This window comes from Lycorma delicatula, chromosome 1 (assembly GCF_047948215.1).
Source record: "Lycorma delicatula isolate Av1 chromosome 1, ASM4794821v1, whole genome shotgun sequence".
Taxonomy (NCBI): domain Eukaryota; kingdom Metazoa; phylum Arthropoda; class Insecta; order Hemiptera; family Fulgoridae; genus Lycorma; species Lycorma delicatula.
The window spans coordinates 331,069,179-331,091,074 of record NC_134455.1 but is presented as its reverse complement, the minus strand read 5'-3'; the positions used below and the strand labels follow the sequence as shown (position 1 = coordinate 331,091,074).

At 32.3% G+C, this 21,896-nt stretch overlaps 1 protein-coding gene across 1 annotated transcript in view; it reads right to left on the bottom strand.

Annotated features, from left to right (window-relative positions):
- LOC142334254 (prolyl endopeptidase) overlaps nt 1-21,896 on the bottom strand; it is a 94,883-nt gene that overhangs the window by 51,734 nt on the left and 21,253 nt on the right. The window contains exons 4-6 of the mRNA XM_075382130.1: nt 21,075-21,262; nt 9,120-9,202; nt 4,530-4,672 (exon numbers count right to left, since the gene is read on the bottom strand). Coding sequence (XP_075238245.1) covers nt 4,530-4,672; nt 9,120-9,202; nt 21,075-21,262 — 414 coding nt within the window. The remainder of the gene's footprint in view (nt 1-4,529; nt 4,673-9,119; nt 9,203-21,074; nt 21,263-21,896) is intronic.

Below are 21,896 nucleotides of genomic sequence, written 5' to 3'. Positions count from 1 at the left end.
TGCTTTGCTATTCTAGATTTGAGTATATATATTAAACGAAGACAATTGAAAGTTTGATAAAGCATTAACAAAATTAACATTTTGGAACTTCTCAAAATTTAAACTTTCCCCCTTTTAATTTTTACCATATTTCCTTTCCCCATTTCCCCTTCCCCACTTCATTCCCCTATTTGTTTTTCCCTTATTTCCCTTTCCCTCTTCTCTGCCCCTCCATTCCATTTTCTTTTCCTGTTTTTCCTTTTCTCCATTTTCCCCTTCTTCCCTTTTACCTTTTCTGATTTTTCTTTCTCCTTTTTTTCCCGCACGTAAATAGGTCCAGTAGTTTTTTAGTCTACAGCGAAAAAACACATACCAGAAACATTGAAATGGAATCGTAAAATATTTAGTATAGCGTGTGTTGCTTTTACGTCTAACAGAAAGCGCTGTTTTTAAAAAAAAGCATGTTTTTACCTGTCGCAGGTGTCTTAGGTATATAAAAACACATGTATTTGAATGCAATGTTTCAAAGCAATTGGTGTAGAACTTTCGGAGATTTAAAATTTTGAACAAATGAACATTTACATTTTTACTTATACAGATTAGAATATTATTACTTTTAATCTTGTAATAAAAATAGATTTTAAACTTTTATATACCAACTTAATCTTTTAGTATTTTTACACTCATAAACCACTGATTCTCAAATTTTTTCATCCAACGCCCACATTGAGAATCAAAAATTTATAAATTTACCATCTGTTAAAAATAATAATTGCAATTGCTGTTTTTAAGATGCGCTCTTAAAAACAACAATTGCAATTATTATATTTAAACGTGGCATATCCTATTTCTGAGTTGAAACTTACATTTTAGATTAAAATACATATTTAATCATATTTGGAAATATTTTTATTAAAATTGCTTTTAAAAAAATTACAATTGGATCTATATAAATATATAACAATAGTGATAGCATATTCAATATAACAATACAATAATTAAAACAAAGCTTTCAATTGAAAAATTAGACACATTAATGAGAAGGATGAATCTCTGATGTGCTTTAACGAGTTTGTTAATATCAGGCTAGAATTTATTTGAAAACAACCGTAAGTTGCTGCGTTTGGTAACATGCAGCCGATTTTTCGTTTTGGTTATCAGAAATCACTGAACAATTGACCATAATCCAGGGCACAGTTGAGGGATTGGCTTTTGTAGCCAAAATTTTTGGTAGCCATTCTTGAATTTTATTTTTATTTCCTCGTTTGTTGTCTGTTCTGTAAGTTCTTCTACTGGGATGATTATTATACCTCAGGTATGACAACAATGCTTCATTAGTTGGTAAAGTGGACTCATCCAACTAAATTGAAAATTGGCAAGTCTTCAGATGATTGCTTAATGATTCTTTGATGTTTTCAGCCATCTCATCAATTCATCTTTGCACAGAACTATTGCTCAAAGGAATTTTTCAGATTCTATCTGCCACTGGTTTATGGAGCAGTGGTTATTATTATTTCTTTTACTGCCAGTAAAATTAACCTTCCCCAATTGTGTGTGGTTTGTCTGTTTTAGCAATTAACAATGAGATATTGTATGAAGCTCGTAATCCAGAGTAGTCTTGTTTGGAAGCCACTGAAAATTTTTTTGATATAGTTAGCTAAGTTACGTACTTCTTTTCCAGGTCTTGAAAATCGGCCACATCTTTGTCTTTGTTATCTGAGTGTATTTTATGTATTTTTGTATTTATGTATTTTTATGTAATAGGTATTTAATTTTAGTTTGAAATAACAAGAAAACATAATTTTTGCCTTTTTTTAATCAGCCACTGCCTGAAAAACTATAGCAAAGCACAAAAAATTCTAGTAAGAAAAATGCTTTTTAGACTGCTATAAATTAACTTTGTTATACTGTCAATAAACAAACAAAAATCTGTAAAAACATTTGTGGCAAATTTCTAAGAAAACTGATGTAAATTAAATCAATAGAAAACAACATACAAGTTTTGAAATTTCATTTTAATTCAAAACACGAAAATGTGTCAGAAAAATGTTACAATTCTTCATAATGCTAAAAAACTGTTGAAAAAATGTGACGATTTCAAAATAAAGTCAGAACATGATGGCCATTTACTGGTCTTTTCGACAAATTCACTGTCTACCATATGTAATCACTAAAATTACAAGAGAAATGAGAAAGTGCACAATCATGTATAAACCACATTCCAAGTCTAAATGCAACTGGATTATCTCCAAGAATTCAGTCATATTTGTTTGTAAGAAAGTACTGTGATTACTGGAAGCCTAACTGGTAAGAAAAAAAGAATAATGAGATTTTCATCAAGAAGACACACCACACGTTAAACCAAAATGTTTGCTAGAAATGAATGCAACATTCACGCTGAAAAAGACTGCCAAAATCTTAAGTGAGTTTTTCTTTACCCAAGTGTGGGTGTTTTTGAAAATTGACAAATCTCTATTTCTTGTGAAGCATGATTCATTAGTAACTAGAGTATGAGTAAGACAATTGGGATTGTATGTTTATTTTTCAATCAATGATCAACATAACTTTGTTTATTACAATCTAGCGGTAATGTCTTTACATGTATTTCATAAAATGGGTATAAATGTTAGTGCCATAATAACATTTGCCACTCACTTTGTTGTGAAACATTTAAATGACATCTTTAGCATTTGCAATTTTTGTAGACAATCACCGACCAACATCTACTAGTTTGGTTTCAGGATACCTATTCATTTAAGACTTCTCTCCAAAGCTATGTATTTTTGTGATTTGGTATTTTTCGATCAGAAGATCTATCAGTACTCTCAAACTGCGGTCATAGTATTATCTACTTTACCATAAATTACCCTTCAAAATTACATAACCATTACATAACTCTTCAAAATGCATACAAAAAATCTGTGTTGTGTCCTATTTCATATAAAATTTTATTATTTTTTAAATTGCAACACAAAACTAATAAACACACAAAATTAAATATTTGATCAGCTATTATGGCCATTTCCTGAAATAAAATTTTTCAGAAAATCTATTTTGTTTTAGAAGTTGAATTATTATGGAAATATTACGCAGATTATTATTTGACTTAAGATTATCATACTTTCTATCATATTTGTAATTAAAGTCAAATTTTTTAATCTAGTATTTCATTTACATCAATTTTCTCAGAATTAAATTTCTACAGATTTGGTTAAAAATTTTTATTAGGAAACTGAAAAATGCATTTATTTATTTAGCCTACAACAATTTACTCAAATTATTACTAGGAATACAGTTTTGGGAACTATTTTATTCAATTTTTCAGGTCAAAAACATATAAAAACCAACAAAATTTTTTCCTTAATTTAGAGTCCAGAATTTCAGTAGGGCTTCATTTCACCCTTGGAGAAAAAATTAGAATAAAATATTTTACTAGTCATAAATTGAAAACAAAGCATTTCCAAACCCATCAAGTTTATGGGAACTTTCTTACATTAATTTCCAAATCAGCTCTCTTTCTCAATTACACACATACGATTCAAAATCACACACTAATACTTCAGGAGCTGATTTGGCAATTAATGTAAGAAAATTCCTATAAACCTATAGGTCTGGAAACACTTTGTTTTCAATTTATGGCTAGCATAACATTTCATTCTAATATCTTCTCCATGAATAAAATGAAGCCATATTGAAATTTTGGAATTCAAATTGAGAGCAAAATATGTTGGTTTTTATATATTTTTTACCTGAAAAATTGAATAAAATAGCTCCAAAAACTATATCCCAAATAATTTCTTGTATAGATTTGTGTATATAAGAGGGCAGTGGTTAGGAAAGTAACCTCCATTTGGCTATAAATAAAAAACCTGCATAGATAAAAATATTTTATCATCTGTATGTATATAACTATATACATACAGCTTCTAACTATTTTTCAACATAGTCACCTTTTAAATTTAAGCATTTGTTATAACATTTCACTGATTTACAAATACCTTCTTCATAAATTCAGCCACCTGGGTACTTAGCCAGGTTTATGGCATTTTGAAGTTTGTCATCGTCATTGAAATGCTGCGATGCAAGCAATTTCTTCATGCGAGTGAAGAGATGAAAATCACTCAGTACCAAGTCCAAGCTGTAAGGGGATGACTAAAGTATCCCATTGGAATAGATTAAGAAGTTCTCGAGTTCTTCAACCACTATGAGGAAGAGTGTTGACATGTGATGGCGATGACGAACTTCAAAATGCTGTGAAAGGTTGGCAGGTACCCAGGCAGTTAAATTTTATGAAGAAGGTATCTGTAAATTAGTGAAACACTATGACAAATGCTTGAATTTAAATAGTGACTATGTTAAAAATAGATAAAGCTGTAGTTTTAAGCTATATATAATAAAATATTTTTCTCTATGTAGGTTTTTTATTTATGGCCAAACACAGGTTACTTTCTAAACCAGCTTGTGAGTGTGTATATATATATATATATATATATATATATGTGTGTGTGTGTGTGTGTAAAAATAAAAAAATTGAAGTCACAATTACTTACATAATGAAATTAGGCTCTTCAGGGAATTCAACAACAAGCACATCTTCAGACTGTGGAGTACCTACTCTATGGTAATATAGCTTTTGGTTTGTGTTGCAATTAGTTTCAGAACCATCTGCTTTGCCGATCTGATCTGGATACCTCTAAACAAACATTGCCATTATTTAACATTAATTTCCATTCAGTATTCAGTTAATTTATGAAATAGAAACTATACAAAATTTGCATTAAATACACGATTCTCTGTTTAATCAAAAAAATTATAGGATTTAAAATAACAAACATATACATACACTCACCAGAGTGAAACTTCTGTTTACACTTGCTGCAAAAAACTTTTATTCATTTAAGAGGTGTACCTGTGAGTGAGAGGGGTTCAGCTGGTTACTTGATTCATATTTACAACAAGCATTCAGAAAGTTCTTAACACAGAAAGTAAAAGCTTTTTCAAAATATTTTTTTATTCTTCAATATATTCACCTTGTAATTCAATATATTTAACAACACATCTCCAATGTTGTAAGTGTATTACGACATTGTTGAAATGTTTAATACCCCTAGTATTATTAAATTCTGAAAAATAAGCGGTTGCCTCAGCTTTGATCCCTATTAGAAGCGAATCTTCATCCAGTAACCTAATTCTTCAGATATGGAAGAGAAAGTAATCATTGGGAGCCAAATCCAGTAAATACAGCACCATGAAGAAACATCTGAAGCATAGGTCATGAAGTTTTATAGCAACAAACAAAGTTGTATGTGCAGGAGGAGCATTATTGTTGTGAAACATCACTTTCTATTTGGACATATGTGGATATTTAGCCTGAATAGCACCCTTCAGTTGGTCCAGTAGTAAGGCATAATATAGTCCTACCATTTTCCAGATAGTCTATTGGTATTGTACCATGAGAATCCCAAAATACTATAGTCATGACTTTCCCTGCAATGACACCATTTTTGGTTTCTTTGGTGCACTTTCACTGCTCCCACATGCATTGATTTCTGGTATTTAATGGTGAATTCATGTTTCATCTACTGTTATAAAATTTAGAAGAAATTAAACATTTAAATAAGTCTAAACATTCATGAGAAATGTTCATTCAAATACATTTTTGAATGACTGTTAACAAATGAAGCACCCAATGAATTGAGCATCACATAAAATGTAGTGGACATGGCCTATCGAGATGTTTGCAATGCCAGCAAGTTCATATATCTTCAGTCAGTTTTGTTTTGTTTATTGAACAAAAAACTAGATATTTTTTGACATAATCACTAAGTTTTTCTAAACACTTTTCATACTTTGTGACAAGCTTTTCAATTCCAATCTCATAAAAATGTTGTCCAATTTCTTTCAACCATTTAAGGACCGCTTCCTTCAGTTCATCATTATTAGTGAAACGCTCCCCTCCTAGGTCTCGCTAGAGAGGATCACACAAGTTACAGTCCCAGGGTGCTAGGTCAGGGCTGTAAGGCGGATGAGACCACACTCCCTCTTGAATTTTTGCAGCAACTCCTTTGTCACATGACCTGAATGAGGAGTAGCGTTGTCGTGAAGAAAAACGACCCCATCGCCCAATCAACATTTAATAAAAGAATCAAACATTAAAATAATGGAAAAATCCTTTAAATATAAGCATGAGTATTGTACATATGATTATTAAGGTCACAAATAACATACAAGATGTTAAAAATTTTAAATTCACAATGACAAATCCAATATAATCGAATCACAGCATAAATGTAATGTTAATGAAATATTTTCTGTTCACAGTCATTAAAAAATATTAAAAGAACAGCACGAGAGAAAAAGTTTACACTACATGAAGACAATTCATTTTAAAAAACCAGTTTAACCATTTCGTAAACTCCAAATGATTTGTAATTACTTAAAAAATAACCACAATTTAACTCTCAGTTATTTAAAAAATCTAAAATGATTTGTAGTTATTTAAAAAATGTATGATGATGCAGAGTGGAATAAAACATGATTAAAAGAAATACTGTGATAAATAGTAGGTACTCTGGAGTACCTACTCTATGGTAATATAGCTTTTGGTTTATGTTGCAATCAGTTTCAGAACCATCTGCTTAAATAATGAAGTTTTTTTGATAATTTATGCAAGAATGAAAGAGCAATAAATGTAAAAATAAGGAAGGGCAGTGCAAAGGGGGTGAAGCAAAGAAAATCCTCTCTTTTTACGTTTTTATACTAGACACAAGTAAGTTAACTAAAACACTGAAGTAAATTAAAAAGAGAGAACTAGGAACTAAAATGATTTATAGTAAAATAATAACTCAAACACAAATAAAAAATTGATGATAATATTCTTTCAAATGGATCAAAATTTGTTTGAAGAAGCAATAAGTTGTGAATTTTAAAGATTTGATGTTATACAAAAGATTCCATATGAGAATGAAGAGTAGTAAAACAAAAGCAATGACATGTGACAAAATCAAACAAATGATGAGTTAAGTGTTGAAAAATGGGAGGGTAGAAAAATATAATATTCAAGAAGAAAAATTATGAGAAATAAAAAAGTAACAATGAAATAAAAAGTAGACTTGTTCAAGCAAGAAGATCATTCATGCTTTCATCTGAAAGATCTGCTCTTATTCAAAAATTAATATTGTATTTAACAGTAATAACTTAGTACAATAGAAATAAAAATATAATTTTGGATCTGCTAAACTGAATGTTTTACATGAACTGTATTTATAAAAAAAGAATCTTTAGTCACAGCAGAATCATGAATAAAATGCTCATGATTTGTGCAGCAAGACCACTCCTAATACACAAAAGATTATAATTCTAAAATAAATTTTCATTTTAAACTTAATTAATAGGCGATTTATTAAAACCATTGAATAACAAATATAATTTAGACAAACAAGGAGTATATAACTGTATAAGTGCGAAAATTGTGATTTAAAATATATAGGGTTAGACATATTAACTGTATAAATAAAGAAAATAAAAACCGTTCTAATATCACAAACACATTTTGGAAAACAAACATAATTATAATCTAAAAAATTTTATTGATGTATTAGAATATTCTTATGATTTTTATAAAACTAATATTTTAGAGAAATTTTACATTTATTTAAACAATAACAAACTGATGAATGAACAAACTAAATTCGATATCGACATTTTATTTAAACAAATTATAAACAATAATTAGTGATTATTAGGTTGGCCAAGCTGTTTTCATTTCATATTACCATAGTAATTGAGATTCTTTTACTAACAGGGCATGTTTTTACTTTTACATATATACTGTTGCTATATTTTTAGTACTAAATAATATGACAATAAATTATATATGACAATAATATGACAATAAATAATAATATGACAATAATATGACAATAAATTATTACGGATATAAAATTTTAGATTAATTTATTTTATCTCATTATAAATGAATAGTTATATGAAGTTTTTAAAATTAATCAAGTGGATATGCCTTAAGATCAACGAAGGCCCAAAAGCACTTGAACAGATTTAAACGTTGGTAAGCTGAACTCCTGAACTCTCACACAGGGTGTGCCTACGGCACACCTCCACAGCTAAGCCCTGGCGAGCGGCGTCTCTGAATGGGATTATTAGGTGTCCAAAACTGATTACCTCTTGTGTAAAAATACTCTTTTTGAATGATGAAAATTGATATAACAAAAGTTAAATTAGAAATTTAACTCTAGAAATTGATACTAATGAATCGGGATTTTCTGCTAGTGATTGGTACATTCCGGTGCCTTCTTTTTGATTATACAAGGGATGATCAGAAAGTAAGTTACAACCCCTGTATGAAACAAACATATTTATAAGACAATTTTTTTTTATTGAACAAAAAACTACAAATTTTTCGGCATATCACCAAGTTTTTTTAAACACTTTATATACCTTGTGACAAGCTTTTCAATTCCACTCTCATAAAAATTTTGCCCAATCTCCTTCAACCATTTAAGTTCATCAGCATTAGCGAAAAACTCCCCTCCCAGGTCTCGCTTGAGATGACCAAACAGGTGGTAGTCGCAGGGTGCTATGTCAGGGCTGTAAGGTGGATGAGACCACACTCCCACTTGAATTTTTGCAGTAACTCCTTTGTCACATGAGATGAATGAGGAGTAACATTGTCATGAAAAATGACCCCATTGCTCAATCTTCCAGGTTTTCGACCTTTAATGGCTTCATGCAATTTTTTTAAGTCTCACGGTAAGATTTGGCTTTGATTGTTGTTCAATAAAATATAAATACAACAAAAATAAAAATATTTATAATAAATATAATACAACAAAAATAAATATTTATATTCTATTGGATCTGCTAAACTGAATGTTTTATATGGACTGTATCTGTAAAAAAGAATCTGTAGTCACAGCAAAACCATGAATAAAATGCTCATGATTTGTGTAGAAAGACCAGTCCAATACACAAAATATTTTAATTCTAAAAAAATTTGATGAATTTTCATCTTTAACTTAGCTAATAGGTGATTTATTAAAAACATCTAATGTTCTATCAGTTGGTATGTTAGTTTGTTCAATAATAATGATACGCTTGAAAACTTAAAAATATATACATACCCCATAAAATATTCCCTTATTATCATGTGTCCATGTCATGCATGAACATTTCACTTTCTCTAGTTTCTCTGGATAGTCTTTACCTAGTCGAAGAAAAAACAAAAAAAGAATAACTGTTATGTTAGAACACGCAAAATACAGAAATACAATAAAAAAATTAACAGCTTCCACACTAAATAAGCAGAATTTTACATTTAAAAAACCAATAATAATAAAATGTAACAATAATATGATAGTATCTAACAGGAAAAAAAACAATCATAAGTCTTCATAAAAAAACAACAGTAATAATATATTCTACCCTACTAAACAGCATCTCTATGTCTCCCTTAACTTAGCACCGGAATGTACTAATCATTAATGGAAATTTCCGATTCATTAGTACATGTCTCATGGTGGTCAGGTGTATACTTGTTATATATTATTTTATATCAATAAACTGTATATATATATATATGCAAAATATATTTTGATAAATATACAGTGCCCCCGGGACGCCATATGGAAATTGGGAAGGGGGTGTGATGGGATGCCACCGTAATATTATCTTGGTAACCGCTCATCTGATTTTCATGATTGAAACTGAGTATATATCAGCAGATCGAGCGCTAACTGTTTAACACATTGGGTTCACACTTGATGACTGGATTTTGGTTATCCCAAAATCATAGTTTAGCCCTGTTTTGATTGCAATCACCCACCATAGAACATACAGATCCAATCTTTTGCTAAAAACAGTCAAACCTATGCGCTAGTGCAGCTGTAAAGTATAAACTTATGAAGGCTAAAATCTAGAAAATAAAAAATATATAAAAAACATTTTTAAAAACCACTCTTATATTAAATGCACTAAAAAGTAGAAAATAAAAATAAAATAATGTTTAAACACTACTCTTAAATTAAACGCAATAAAATGTAAAAAATAATTTTAGGACTGTATCTCAGAAGCATTTGACAACAAGCTTTGATGGTGGTATGTAAAATTATGTGAAAGTCATAGCTTTAAATTAGAAATTTGATGTTTTTTCCCAATTTTCTCTTATACGTGATAAATGGCCAAAAGAGTGAGATTCAAACACGTATAACAAAAAAACTGGCAAAAACATCAAATTTTTCATTTGAAGCTATGACTTGCATAGTCTGACATCATCAAAGCTTGTTGATAAATCCATTCTGAGATACCATTCTAAAATTGTTTTTTAACTTTTAGTGTGTTTAATTTAACAGTGGTCTTAAATTTTTTTTTACATATTTTTTTATTTGTTTATGTGATTGTTCTTCATGAAATAATGAACTATGAGAGGCGGATCAAAAAGTTACACTCTTGCTGTGTTCTTGAACTGAAAGGGATATATTAATGTCTTGTGGTGTCAGCACTGGTTGTGTTGTCTTCATAATCTCTCAGCAGCAATTCTGTACAACATGCAGTATGTGTATACTATCATTGTCAATATGGTGTGTCCTTTACAGGTTTCATCCAGCATAGAAGTGCATTCAGTAGTGAATGCACTACTGAAATTGTGAAATTCATCACCAAATTGTTGAGGAGTAGAGTGAGAATACAATGTCACACCCATGATCATAAAATGGAGCCAAATGTTCAGAAACAGAAGAACAAATGTGAGTGACGAACTGCGTGCTGGGTGTCCAACTGCAAACATGATAGGTAATGCAGAACGTGTAAATGAAATTATATGAGTAACTGGTGCATTAAAATTAAGGGAGATTGCAAGTGAACTTAACATTAGTTATGGTAGTGTGTTTGCAATTATTTACGATCAGCTTGGTTAACATAAGATGTGTGCACAATGGGTGCCACATCTGTAGACCAACAACCACAAACGTTTTGTGTCTGCTCTTTCTTTCCTTCAATGTTATTCCAGGACTGGTCTACAGTTTTTGAAACAAATCATCACAGGGAAAGAGAGCTAGGAGTTTCATTACATTCCTGAGACTAAACGAGCATCACATGAATGGTGACATAAAAATTCATCACAGCCAAAAAAAGTGAAAACATCCCCACATGTTCGAAAGGTTATGCTGACAGTGTCTTTTGATACTGAGGTAGTTGTTTACAGTAAATTTATGCCCCGAGGAACAACAATCAATGGTGAATCTTACTGTGAGACTTTAAAAAAATTGCGTAAAGATATTAAAGATCAAAGACCTGGAAGATTGAAAGATGGGGTTGTTTTTCTTCACAACAGTGCTACTTCTCAGTCAGCTCATGTGACAAAGGAGTTACTGCAAAAATTCAAGTGGGAGTGTGGTCTCCGCCTTATAGCCCTGACCTAGCACCCTGCGACTGCCACTTGTTTGGTCCTCTCAAGCAAGACCTAGGAGGGGCGTGTTTCACTAATGATGATGAATTGAAGGAAGCAGTCCTTAAATGGTTGAAGGAAATTGGACAAAATTTTTATGAGATTGGAATTGAAAAGCTTGTCACAAGGTACAAAAAGTGTTTAGAAAAACTTGGCGATTATGTCGAAAAATATGAAGTTTTTTGTTCAATAAAGAAAAATTGTCTAATAAATATGTGTTTGTTTCATAGAGGGGGTCGTAACTTACTTTCTGATTGTTCCTCGTACAACCAAAAAGAAGGCATAGAATATACCGATCACTAGCAGAAAATCCCAATTGATTAGTATCAATTTCTAGAGTTAAATTTCTAATTTAACTTTCGTTATATCAATTTTCATCATTCAAAAAAAAAAACATTTTGGACACCTAATAATCAGATTCTGAGACACCGCTCACCAGAGCCTAGTTGCGGAGAGTTCAGGAGTTCAGCTTAACAACAATTATAAAATGTTTAAATCTATTTATAACTCTACTTATATTTTATATATAAAATACCAACAGTGCCATGCTACAAAAATTAAACCTAAAAAATAAAAATATATTAGTATACAATAAGTATGTAGTGTTTATTACTACTATCTTTTATGACTACATATGATTCTTTGGTCAGTCCATTACCAAGGTCTCTTCGATGGGATTGTTTGGGCCTTGGGTCTTCCAGTACTTTTCATACATTCCATCTTTCTGCCCTTTCAAGTGTTGAAAATTTTCTTTTTGCGAGTTTTTTCTTGCGAATGTGAAATGAATGTTCTTAATTTTATTTTAGCTATGGTGTCTTCTGGTGTAAGGCCAATTTCCTTCAGGTCCTTTAATTTCTCTGATCCATCTGCATCCTGTCTTGGTGTTTTTCGAGTCAAGATTGTACTGTACTAGCTGTTTCAGAAATAAGTACAGAATCTTAATATCCTGGTCTCCTCTTATACATGGTATCAGCGATGGGTTCTAATTCTTTGTACATGATTTTGTTGGACAAATCCACCATTATCCTTCTTTCTGGTACTTTTTATTGATAAAGGTTTTTCCAATTCTTCTTTTGATTTTCTGGAGTCTGTCTGTCTTTAATTGTTTGTTCAGGAGGAAGAGTGTTTCTGCTCCATAAGTGGATTATAATTACGATTTGGACAGCACAGCTGAATAATACCGGTGAGAGCCCATCACCTTAGTGCAGTCCTGTTTTGATCTAATGTTTCTGAGAGCTTGCCTCTGAATTTTACCTTCGACTTAGTAGTATTTTTGAGGGTCAGTTTTATCATATTTATTAATTTGGTACGTAGTCTGATTTGTCTTAGAATTTTTAGTAGGGATTCTCTGTGGATGCTGTCATAAACTTTATTGATATCTACAAATGTTATCACCATGTCTGTTTCTTTTCCTGTTATAATCCATTATTAACTTGAGACTTATGAACTATTCTGGACAGCTCTTCCAGGGTCTGAAACCTCTCTGGTATTCTCCTAGTTCTTTCACAAGTTGTGAACTGATCCTGTTGAGGATGATTCTTGAAAGAATTTTGTATTTTCGTGTCTAGGAGTGACATTCCCCTGTAATTGTTAGATCTATTTTGTCCCTTTTTTGTGTAGCAAATGGATGAGGGGTGTGGTCCAGTGTCTGGTAGTTATTCTTTGATCCAAATATCGACAAGCTGTTGATGAAGGGCAATTTTTGCTGATCTTCCTGCATGTTTCCAGATCTCAACAAAAGTCTGACCTTCACCTGCTGCTTTGTAATTCTTCACCTTGCCCAGTGATTAGTACACTTCTGTTATTGTGGAAGGGTTGATGTTTTCTGATGGTGTTGTTATCAGGGTGTTTGTGTCAAAGTTTAAAAAAATTTTTTTTTTTTCGGGGGACGAAAAACGCCTGTGCGTTATCATCACCTGGAATTTTCTTTAATAAAATGGTAAAATAATAAAACTAAATAAGGTTTAAAATTAATATAAATAAAATATAATAAAAAATTTATTCAAACAAAAGTTAGAAAAAGTGAAATAACACTCAAAACTAATATTGCAGACGGACTCTAAAATATAAAAGCTAAAATAATAGAAAAAGGAAACTATATAAAACTTAACTAATTCCGATAGGGAGTGCAAAAGGCTCTCTACTCGGATAATAAAATTAAAGACATAGAACCAAAAAAATCAAAATTGAAAGTAAAAAAAAAAATTATCAAAAACTCTTCCAGCATAAAAATATATATGTTAATATTAAATTTTTTGCTGTAACCTAGTACTATGCAAAAACAGAAACAACCAGTTCAAAATTTTGTTATCATTGTACAAGATACCACAGATGTTTCTGGGTAGATTAAATTTACGACGCAACGCTGCATAACATATGCAGTCTATGAGAATGTGGTGCACAGTCATGCGGCAGTTGCATCGTGCGCATAGGGGTGCGTGTCCTCCTGTCATTAGGTACTCATGTGTGATCCTCATATGTCCTATCCGTAATTGGCAGAGGACTACTTTTTCACGTCGAGTTTTTCTGCAAGAGAAGTCCCATGGCAGCACTAAATCTTTAATCCGTCGGAGTTTATTATCGACGGTAGTCGTCCAGTCACTTTGCCACCTTGCTCTCAGTGATTGTTTTACACGATTAATAAAATCAAAGGTAATAACTCGGGTGGTGAAAGGAGGTTGAATACACGCTTCCTTGGCGGCATAATCTGCTTGTTCATTACCTGGAATCCCTACATGGCTAGGAACCCAGCAAAAACTTACTTCTGTATTGCGATTATTCAACTCAGCGATTGCATTGTAAATTTCAATGACAGCAGGATGTTTGGAATAAAAGTTTTCTAACGCCTGGAGAGCACTACACGAGTCACTGCAAATAATAATGTTTCTATATTTAGGGTTAATGATATTTAGAGCCTTATTTATAGCGAGTAGTTCAGCGGTGAACACACTCGTAATACCGATAGGCCAAACATATAAGTTCTTTCATTGACAACAAACCAACGGTATCGTCTTGTTTCGATCCATCAGTGTATATCACCACGTCTGGGTTTGTCTTGGTGAGAACACACTGAAACATTTGCCGGAAAACAATAGGTGGTGTTGATTGTTTATCGTATGTCGTAAGGCCAAATGTAAAATTTACAAGGTTTATTCTCCACGGAGGATATAAGCATGGACATGGTGGAAAGAACGACGGAGTGTCAACATTTATATACTGCAGCAGACGTCGGGTACGGACACCTACAGGCGCAGTACAGCATGGACGGTCCTCATACTTTCTTAAATTAGGATTTCTAAGAACTGGGTCAAAAGCCGGGTGATCTGGCTGACCTTTGAGACGAGCAAAATAAGATAACAAAAGCTGGTCTCGTCTACCCCAAAGTGATGGCTCACCACAGTCTACAAGTAAGCTTGCAACAGGGCTTGATCTAAATGCACCTGTGGCAAGCCGAAGAAAAGCATGATGTACACCATCCAGCATTTTAAATACGGTTTGACGAGCCAAAGGGTAGGCGACACAACCATAATCTAGACGGGAACCATAATCAACAAGGGTATAGTAAAAACGTAACATGTATGTTACGTTTTTACTATTCGGCTCCCCAATTGGTATCATATCAAAAAGTTTGGAATATTTTGTCCTTAATTCCTTTATATGTTTGATCCAAGTAAGACGGCTATCAAAAATCAAACCCAGAAACTTCATCAACAATTAGAGAACAAGAGACAGGAGCCTGTACACAAATGGTAATACTGTCTATGGCTACAGAAAATAAGGTAGCACTTAATACACTACCTTGAGGTACTCCATTCTCCAAGACGACACTATCTGAAGGGTATCCAATCTTAAGGTATCCATTCCAATCTGCCCTTTCAACATTCCACCTCTGTGGCCTTCTCTTAACCTCATGGTCCACACCGAAACCAATAATAATTGGTTTGTGATGACTGCCGTGAAAGTCTTCACACACAGACCAATCAAGTGAGGGAGTAAATTCGGTGAGCATACAGAGAGATCGATGTTAGAAATAGTACCAGATGATACAGACATGAATGTGTGAGACCCATTATTCAGCAAACAAAGGTCTAAGTTTTGTCTCACACTGTGTACTATATTTCCTCGAGTGGAGCAGGTAGAACCCCAGGAAACATGGTGGGCATTGAAGTCTCCTACTATTAACAATGGAGATGGTATTTGTGCGAGGGGATTTGAGATATCCAGAGCACTGAACTCAGTGTTCAGTGAGAGACAGATTGCAGATATGCAACTTGCAAGGGATAGAGATCTTTACTGCAACAGCAGGAACGAGAGTGGTCAGTTGAATCCTTGTAGCCGACACTCATCCTTGATGAAAATAGTCACTCCACCACTCTCTCTACTGTCTACTATACAGTCGTATCTCTCACAGTATCCTCTGAGTGCTATTGGGTCATGTTGTAGAAGATGAGTTTCTTGGAAACACATGATTATTGGATCGTGTATGTGTGCCAGTACTCCAATATCTTCAATGCGGGACCGAAGACCTCTAACATTCCACTGAATAATTTTCATTAGGGTAAAAAATGTAAAAAAAAATAAAATAAATATACTTAGGAAACCATAAAAAATTTAGTTGTATGTGATCTGGTTTTTCATTTTCGTATTCTTTATTTTAGATAACTCCAACGCCCTTGCGTCAGGAGGTTTTTCAACCGTATCCTCCAGGGGTGATTGTGGAGACTTATTAGAATGGGATGCTGCTATTGACATCCCAGAGGGGGTGGTTATGTGGGTTCCCTATACGGGGAGCTTATTAGATGGCTTACTGCCAGCTGTGATAGTCTCTGCCCATGCCGGTAGGACTTTGGGAACAGGAACAGGAACTTTAGAAATTCTGTTGGATCTTTGTAATTTAGGAGTTTGTTGAAACATTTACCTAGGATTTTTGCTTTGTCTTTATTGTTATCGGCTAGCTTACAATTTTTATTTTTTATCAGTAGGGTAGGGGATTTGTATTTTTGGAGCTGATTTTTTAAGGTTTTGTTATAGTCTCTTGACTCTGTTTTATTGAATTTTTCTTCTATTGACTTCAATATGTCTTTATGGTGTTGTCCTCCACTGTTTTGTCACATTTGCTGTTCCACCAGTGATGTCTTTTACAGAATTTTATTGGGACTAATTCTGCAAGTTATCCAGAATTGTTATTTTTTCGGTTGTTTTTTGGTAATTTTCATTCTTGATTGGGTAGGTTCCATTTTTCTTTTAGCTTTAGGACCTTGGTTTTGCAGCTTTTTTTGTGGAGTAAATTTAATTCTAATTTTGACTGCATAGTGGTCTGAGCCTGTGTCTACTCCTCGAAGGACTTTTATGTTGTAGATCTCCTTGTGGTAATGTGTCCATGAAGACATGGTCTAGTTGCCATTCTACTTTAGTATAGTTGGGAGTGTTTCCAGGTTGTGAGTTTTTGAGGTTTCCTTTTGAAGTACGTGGATTTCAAGATTAGGTTGTGGTTTCTACAGAGATCGATGAGTCTCTGTCCATTTTTGTTTGTTTTCTTTTGAGCAAGTCATCTTCCAATGATGTCACGATATCTACTTTCATTGCCTAGTTGAACACTGAAGTCTCCGATTAATTATTTAAAATGGTTTTTGGGGATGCTATTTATGGTCAGGTCGAGTAAATCCCAGAACTTTTCTTTTCTTTACGGTCTTTTGGAGAGATTTTTATTATTAATGGGTGCATGGTTGTTAATTAATGTGTAGATTTTATTAAATGATTTTAGGGTGAGTGTTGAGATTCTTGGAAATTGTGACTTGAATTTTTGTATGGAGTTTATTATATTTTAATGCTCACTAAAAAGTCTGTTCCAAACTTTGGGACATTTTTCATCACTCTCTTCTCAAGTATACCTTTGTACAGTCTATATCCTTGAGATTCCATGGTATCCTGGTTGGTGTTTCTTATTTCCTGCAGACCCATGATGAAAATTTTGTGTTGGTCCATCAGGCCAGTTATTACTTTTAGTTTTAGCATGAGCAAGTTTACTTTGTGTATGTAGAAATGTAAGCGATCTGCTTTGGTTTGATTTTGGACTTTGTATTTCTCTTGTTTGTGTGTGTAGTGTTGGGGCATTCCAATGCTAATGATCACAATGGCAGCCTACCGTATCCATATGCTGCCTTCTTTGAACTCTGTGTTGCTTAATTCAGCTGGTGAAGTATTCCTTAAAAGATATTTCATGATTGACTGTGATGGGACTAGGTCCCGAGTTACAACTCTAGATGTGATCTAGCAAGGTGTAGTTTGATGTTAAATGAACCTGTGAAATTTGTTTGGATTCAGTTCACCAAATTTCTCCTATCTGTTCCGGATATATACAGGCACACCTCGTAGAGGCTCAATCTGACTTTTGTTACAGTTGTTATTTTGAAGAAAATTACTAAGTCTGATCCTAAACATAATACCCAGTGTTTAATAAAAAAAAAACCTAAAACAAAATCGATTCAGCCCAAGACACAGTGTTTGACTTCAGATTTGGGAGCAACCAAACTTACTTTATTGGGGCAGCAACTCGGACTGTGGGACTACAGGGGTACACAAAAAGCTAAATTAAAGGGTGAGATACCTAATTCCTCCAAAAATCTAAATCTAACATATTTTTATTTCAGCAAGAAAGATTCCAATAAATGTAATTTGATAAATATAAAAAAAAAAAACTTGGCTCTAAAAGGTTGCATTGCAGGGAAAAGACCAAATCACATTTATCAGAATTATACATTCAAAAGAAAGACTTGAATACTGACGTTCCCTTCTCTTTGGTATTTTAGTGAGTTATTACACGTGTTTTGCTGCTTAATTACTATACTGGTCAGTCTGTTGTAGTTTTATAATATGTTTTGTTCCAACGTTTATGTGTATGTAATGAAATGAAATAATTCTAGAATGATAAAATGTATGTAACAGGTGCATTTTCACATTAGTAGAATGGTTTACATAAAATTGCATTACACCACAATAATCAAACTACATAAACTATAATGTGACTTTTAAAGGCTATATTCACCAAGTTAATAATATGCAACTCAGATTTTCAATAATTAAATTTTAAAAAAGTCCACTAATACAAGAAAGTTATTTAATAAAGAGACTACCATCTGAAAAACACAATGAAAACCCCTTTCTTCCACACTAAACTGATGTTTTGTTAATTAAGACAAAAGTATAATGTAAATGTTCACTGAACATCAATCCAAAAGAGTTGATGTCTTCTATACATTATTTATTATACATAAAGCTGAATTCAAAAAAAAAAAACTTGTGTTCACATAAAATATTTATATATCATTTTTTCAAGAGAAATCTGGTGTTAAAGAAAACCAAGCAAGATTAGAGGATCAAAAAATTTCTCTCAATCAGCGCCTTTCATGATCCAATATATTTGGAAAAAATGAAACTAACAACAAACTGTAAAATGAAGTAATGCACAAACAAGGAAAATCCAATCTAGGTTAACGACATTTATTTCTTGGTATTGTGTCACTCAATTACTATCACTTTTCAATGATGATTTTAAACCTAGCCTACAGTTTGGAACAAAAGATATGGATCATTCTTTCAGATAAAGTAAATTAGGTTTTAGTTAGAATAGAGGGAAAAAGAAATACTTTTATTTCTTCAAAACATATATTAAAATCTATATTTTTGAATTTAATTATCTTTTGTTCAATAGCAGGAATGTACACAGGAAATCTTACCACTTTCTGTAGACATAAAACAGCAATCATGGTTAAAATATTGAGTTTTAAACAAAAATATAATTTTGATGTCTGGGAGTAAAATTTATTCCAAAATTATTGAATTTCAATCAAAAGCAGTGCCAAATGAATAACGGGTCATAAATGGTGAATGAGGCATGGGTGTATGGGTATGATGTCAAAACTAAGGACCTATCATTCCAATGGAAGCTTCCTGAAGAGTTAAGATCGAAAAAGGCTCGTCAAGTTTGATTGAATGTAAAGATTCTGATCTCTTAGGTTCTTTGATTTCAAGGGCTTAGTGTACCATGAGTTCCTGCCACCAGGCCAAGTGGTCAATAAGGAGTACTGTGTGGAATTTCTACGTCATTTACATGAAGCAATCTGAAGAAAATACCCGGAGGATTAGTGGTGAAACAATTCATAGCAATTGTGCCACGATACTGCACCTGCTTATACTTCATTGCTTGTCGTGAATTTTTGGCCAAAAATAACACCTTTTTGATGCTTTAAACTTCATTGGACATGACCGCCGTGACTTCCTTCCTATTCCCAAAGCTGAAAAGACCATGAAAGGACAACATTTTGCTAACATTGAAGAAATAAAGACAGAATCACTGAAGAGGGTAAACGCCATATTGAAAATTGCGTATCATAAGTATTTTGAAGATTGGAAAAAGTGCTGGCATAAATCTGTTACATATGAAGGAGAGTACTTTAAAGGTGACAAAATCAAAATTGATGAATAAGTAGATTCTATGAGAAAAACTAAAATTCCATGTATTTTTTTTTTTATCAAACTTCATACTTGCATAGGCAGTCATTACATATTAATACACTTTAAGAGCTTTTACTTTGGAGAGTAATGACAAACTAAAATTTAACAACATGGATCTAAAAAAAAAAAAAAATCACTTTTTGTTTGAATATACTGATAACTGCTCTAATAACAGACAAAATCAATAAGAATTAATTTATTGCTTGCATAGCATGAAAACAGGGAAAACCCAGAAATTTGATAACATATCATGCAACACCAGCAATAAAACTTTGCGCATAAAATAAAAATAAATAAAACAAAACCTACAAACTAGAAAAGTGTTGTTGGCAATTTTTATTGTTAAAATACAAAATGTATATAAGTATTTCCAGGATGAAGATCCTCCCTGGACAAGGAACCTACAATGTATTTCTACAATTTTTTTGCTTGTTTATAAATAATTATTTTATTTTTCAGGGTATTTTTGTTGTTACAGGTTTAATTTTTTTTATTGTGTTTTATCAAGTATGGTTTTTAAGAGTTGTTTACAAATCAATCATACACTATACACAATGATATTTTTTTCTGTAGCACAAATAAATAACAAACTAACTGTAAAATGTGACTTCTGAATTATCACTGGCTGTAATGTGAATCTTGGCTGAAATGATGTGACTTGAATAGTTTAGAAAGGAACAAATGTGTATAATTTACTACGGCTATTTAATTTTATAAGTAGGAATAGGAAAGTATTGGCCAACAATTTACCAATTCAAGACAATGTTTAAGAAAGTCTGTAAAAAACTTTGGGAATTTTGATTTGAGAGTACAGTTTCTATTTTTTTGTTCTCTAGTTTTCTAGTTTAAATCAATTACAAAGCTCAATATTTTCAATGGCAAAAAGAATTAGGTATTTTTTTTTTAAAAAAAAAAGACTACGAATTTCTGAAAATATAAACTTAAAAAATTTTTTCAACACCAAAAAAATAATTAAAATTGGTGGATAGAACTCTAGCAATAAGCATGTTTTTATAAAAATCATCACCTTTTATGAACTAACATCTTCTTTTCAATGGGAAAGAACATTTTGATAATATATTTAAAACACTGATTAACCCTAATGATTTTCTGTACTTACCTGTCTCTACATCTTTGAAATGAATAGTCATCCAATCTGAACCACTTTGGCTCAATCCATAAGCAATAGTTTTCTCATCGTCAGAAAACTGTGTACCAGTTATAGCAATAGTACCGTCACTAGAGAGTGCATTCGGATCCATGAACACCCTTGACTCAGATTCTAAACTGTCTTGAATGTATAAAACACTGAAACATAAGTATGCAGATTACTAAAGCATATCATTACACACTTGATTAACATTATTTCTTGTTTAAAGTCACAAATAAATTTTTCTTATTTTTAAATATGTTATTTTAATGACAAGAAGTCATTGCCAATAGAGTTATTTATTTTACAACTCTATAATACTTTGCAATAATGCAAATGTGAATATAAATGAAATGTTTTTGAAAAAATGAAGAAGCTTTTCTGAATGTTAAGAATCCCTATAATTACATAACAACTATTTCTAATCATACCAGCCAAATTCCTCAAGAATTAAAATTAGTGAATCTTTATTCAGTGCTCTCCGTATGGAATACTATCTTCCTTGCACGCTTCCCATGGAGGTGACAGTGCAGCAGTTGAACAACAGAATAAATATGCATCTAATTCTATAGAGAACTCTTCACGTGCCACCCAATTCACCCTGGTGGCAACAATTACTCCCCTATCTGCAATTACTTAGTGGAGACTATCAGCCTGCTACTAACATGTTTGTGGATTGCAGAATAGGATTTACTTTCCATCCCAGTTGAAAATAAATAGTGTGCACTCAGCAAGGATACACGAGTCAAGTCGCCCAGCCTTAAGTAAGACTCAACAGCAATGTAATATTTT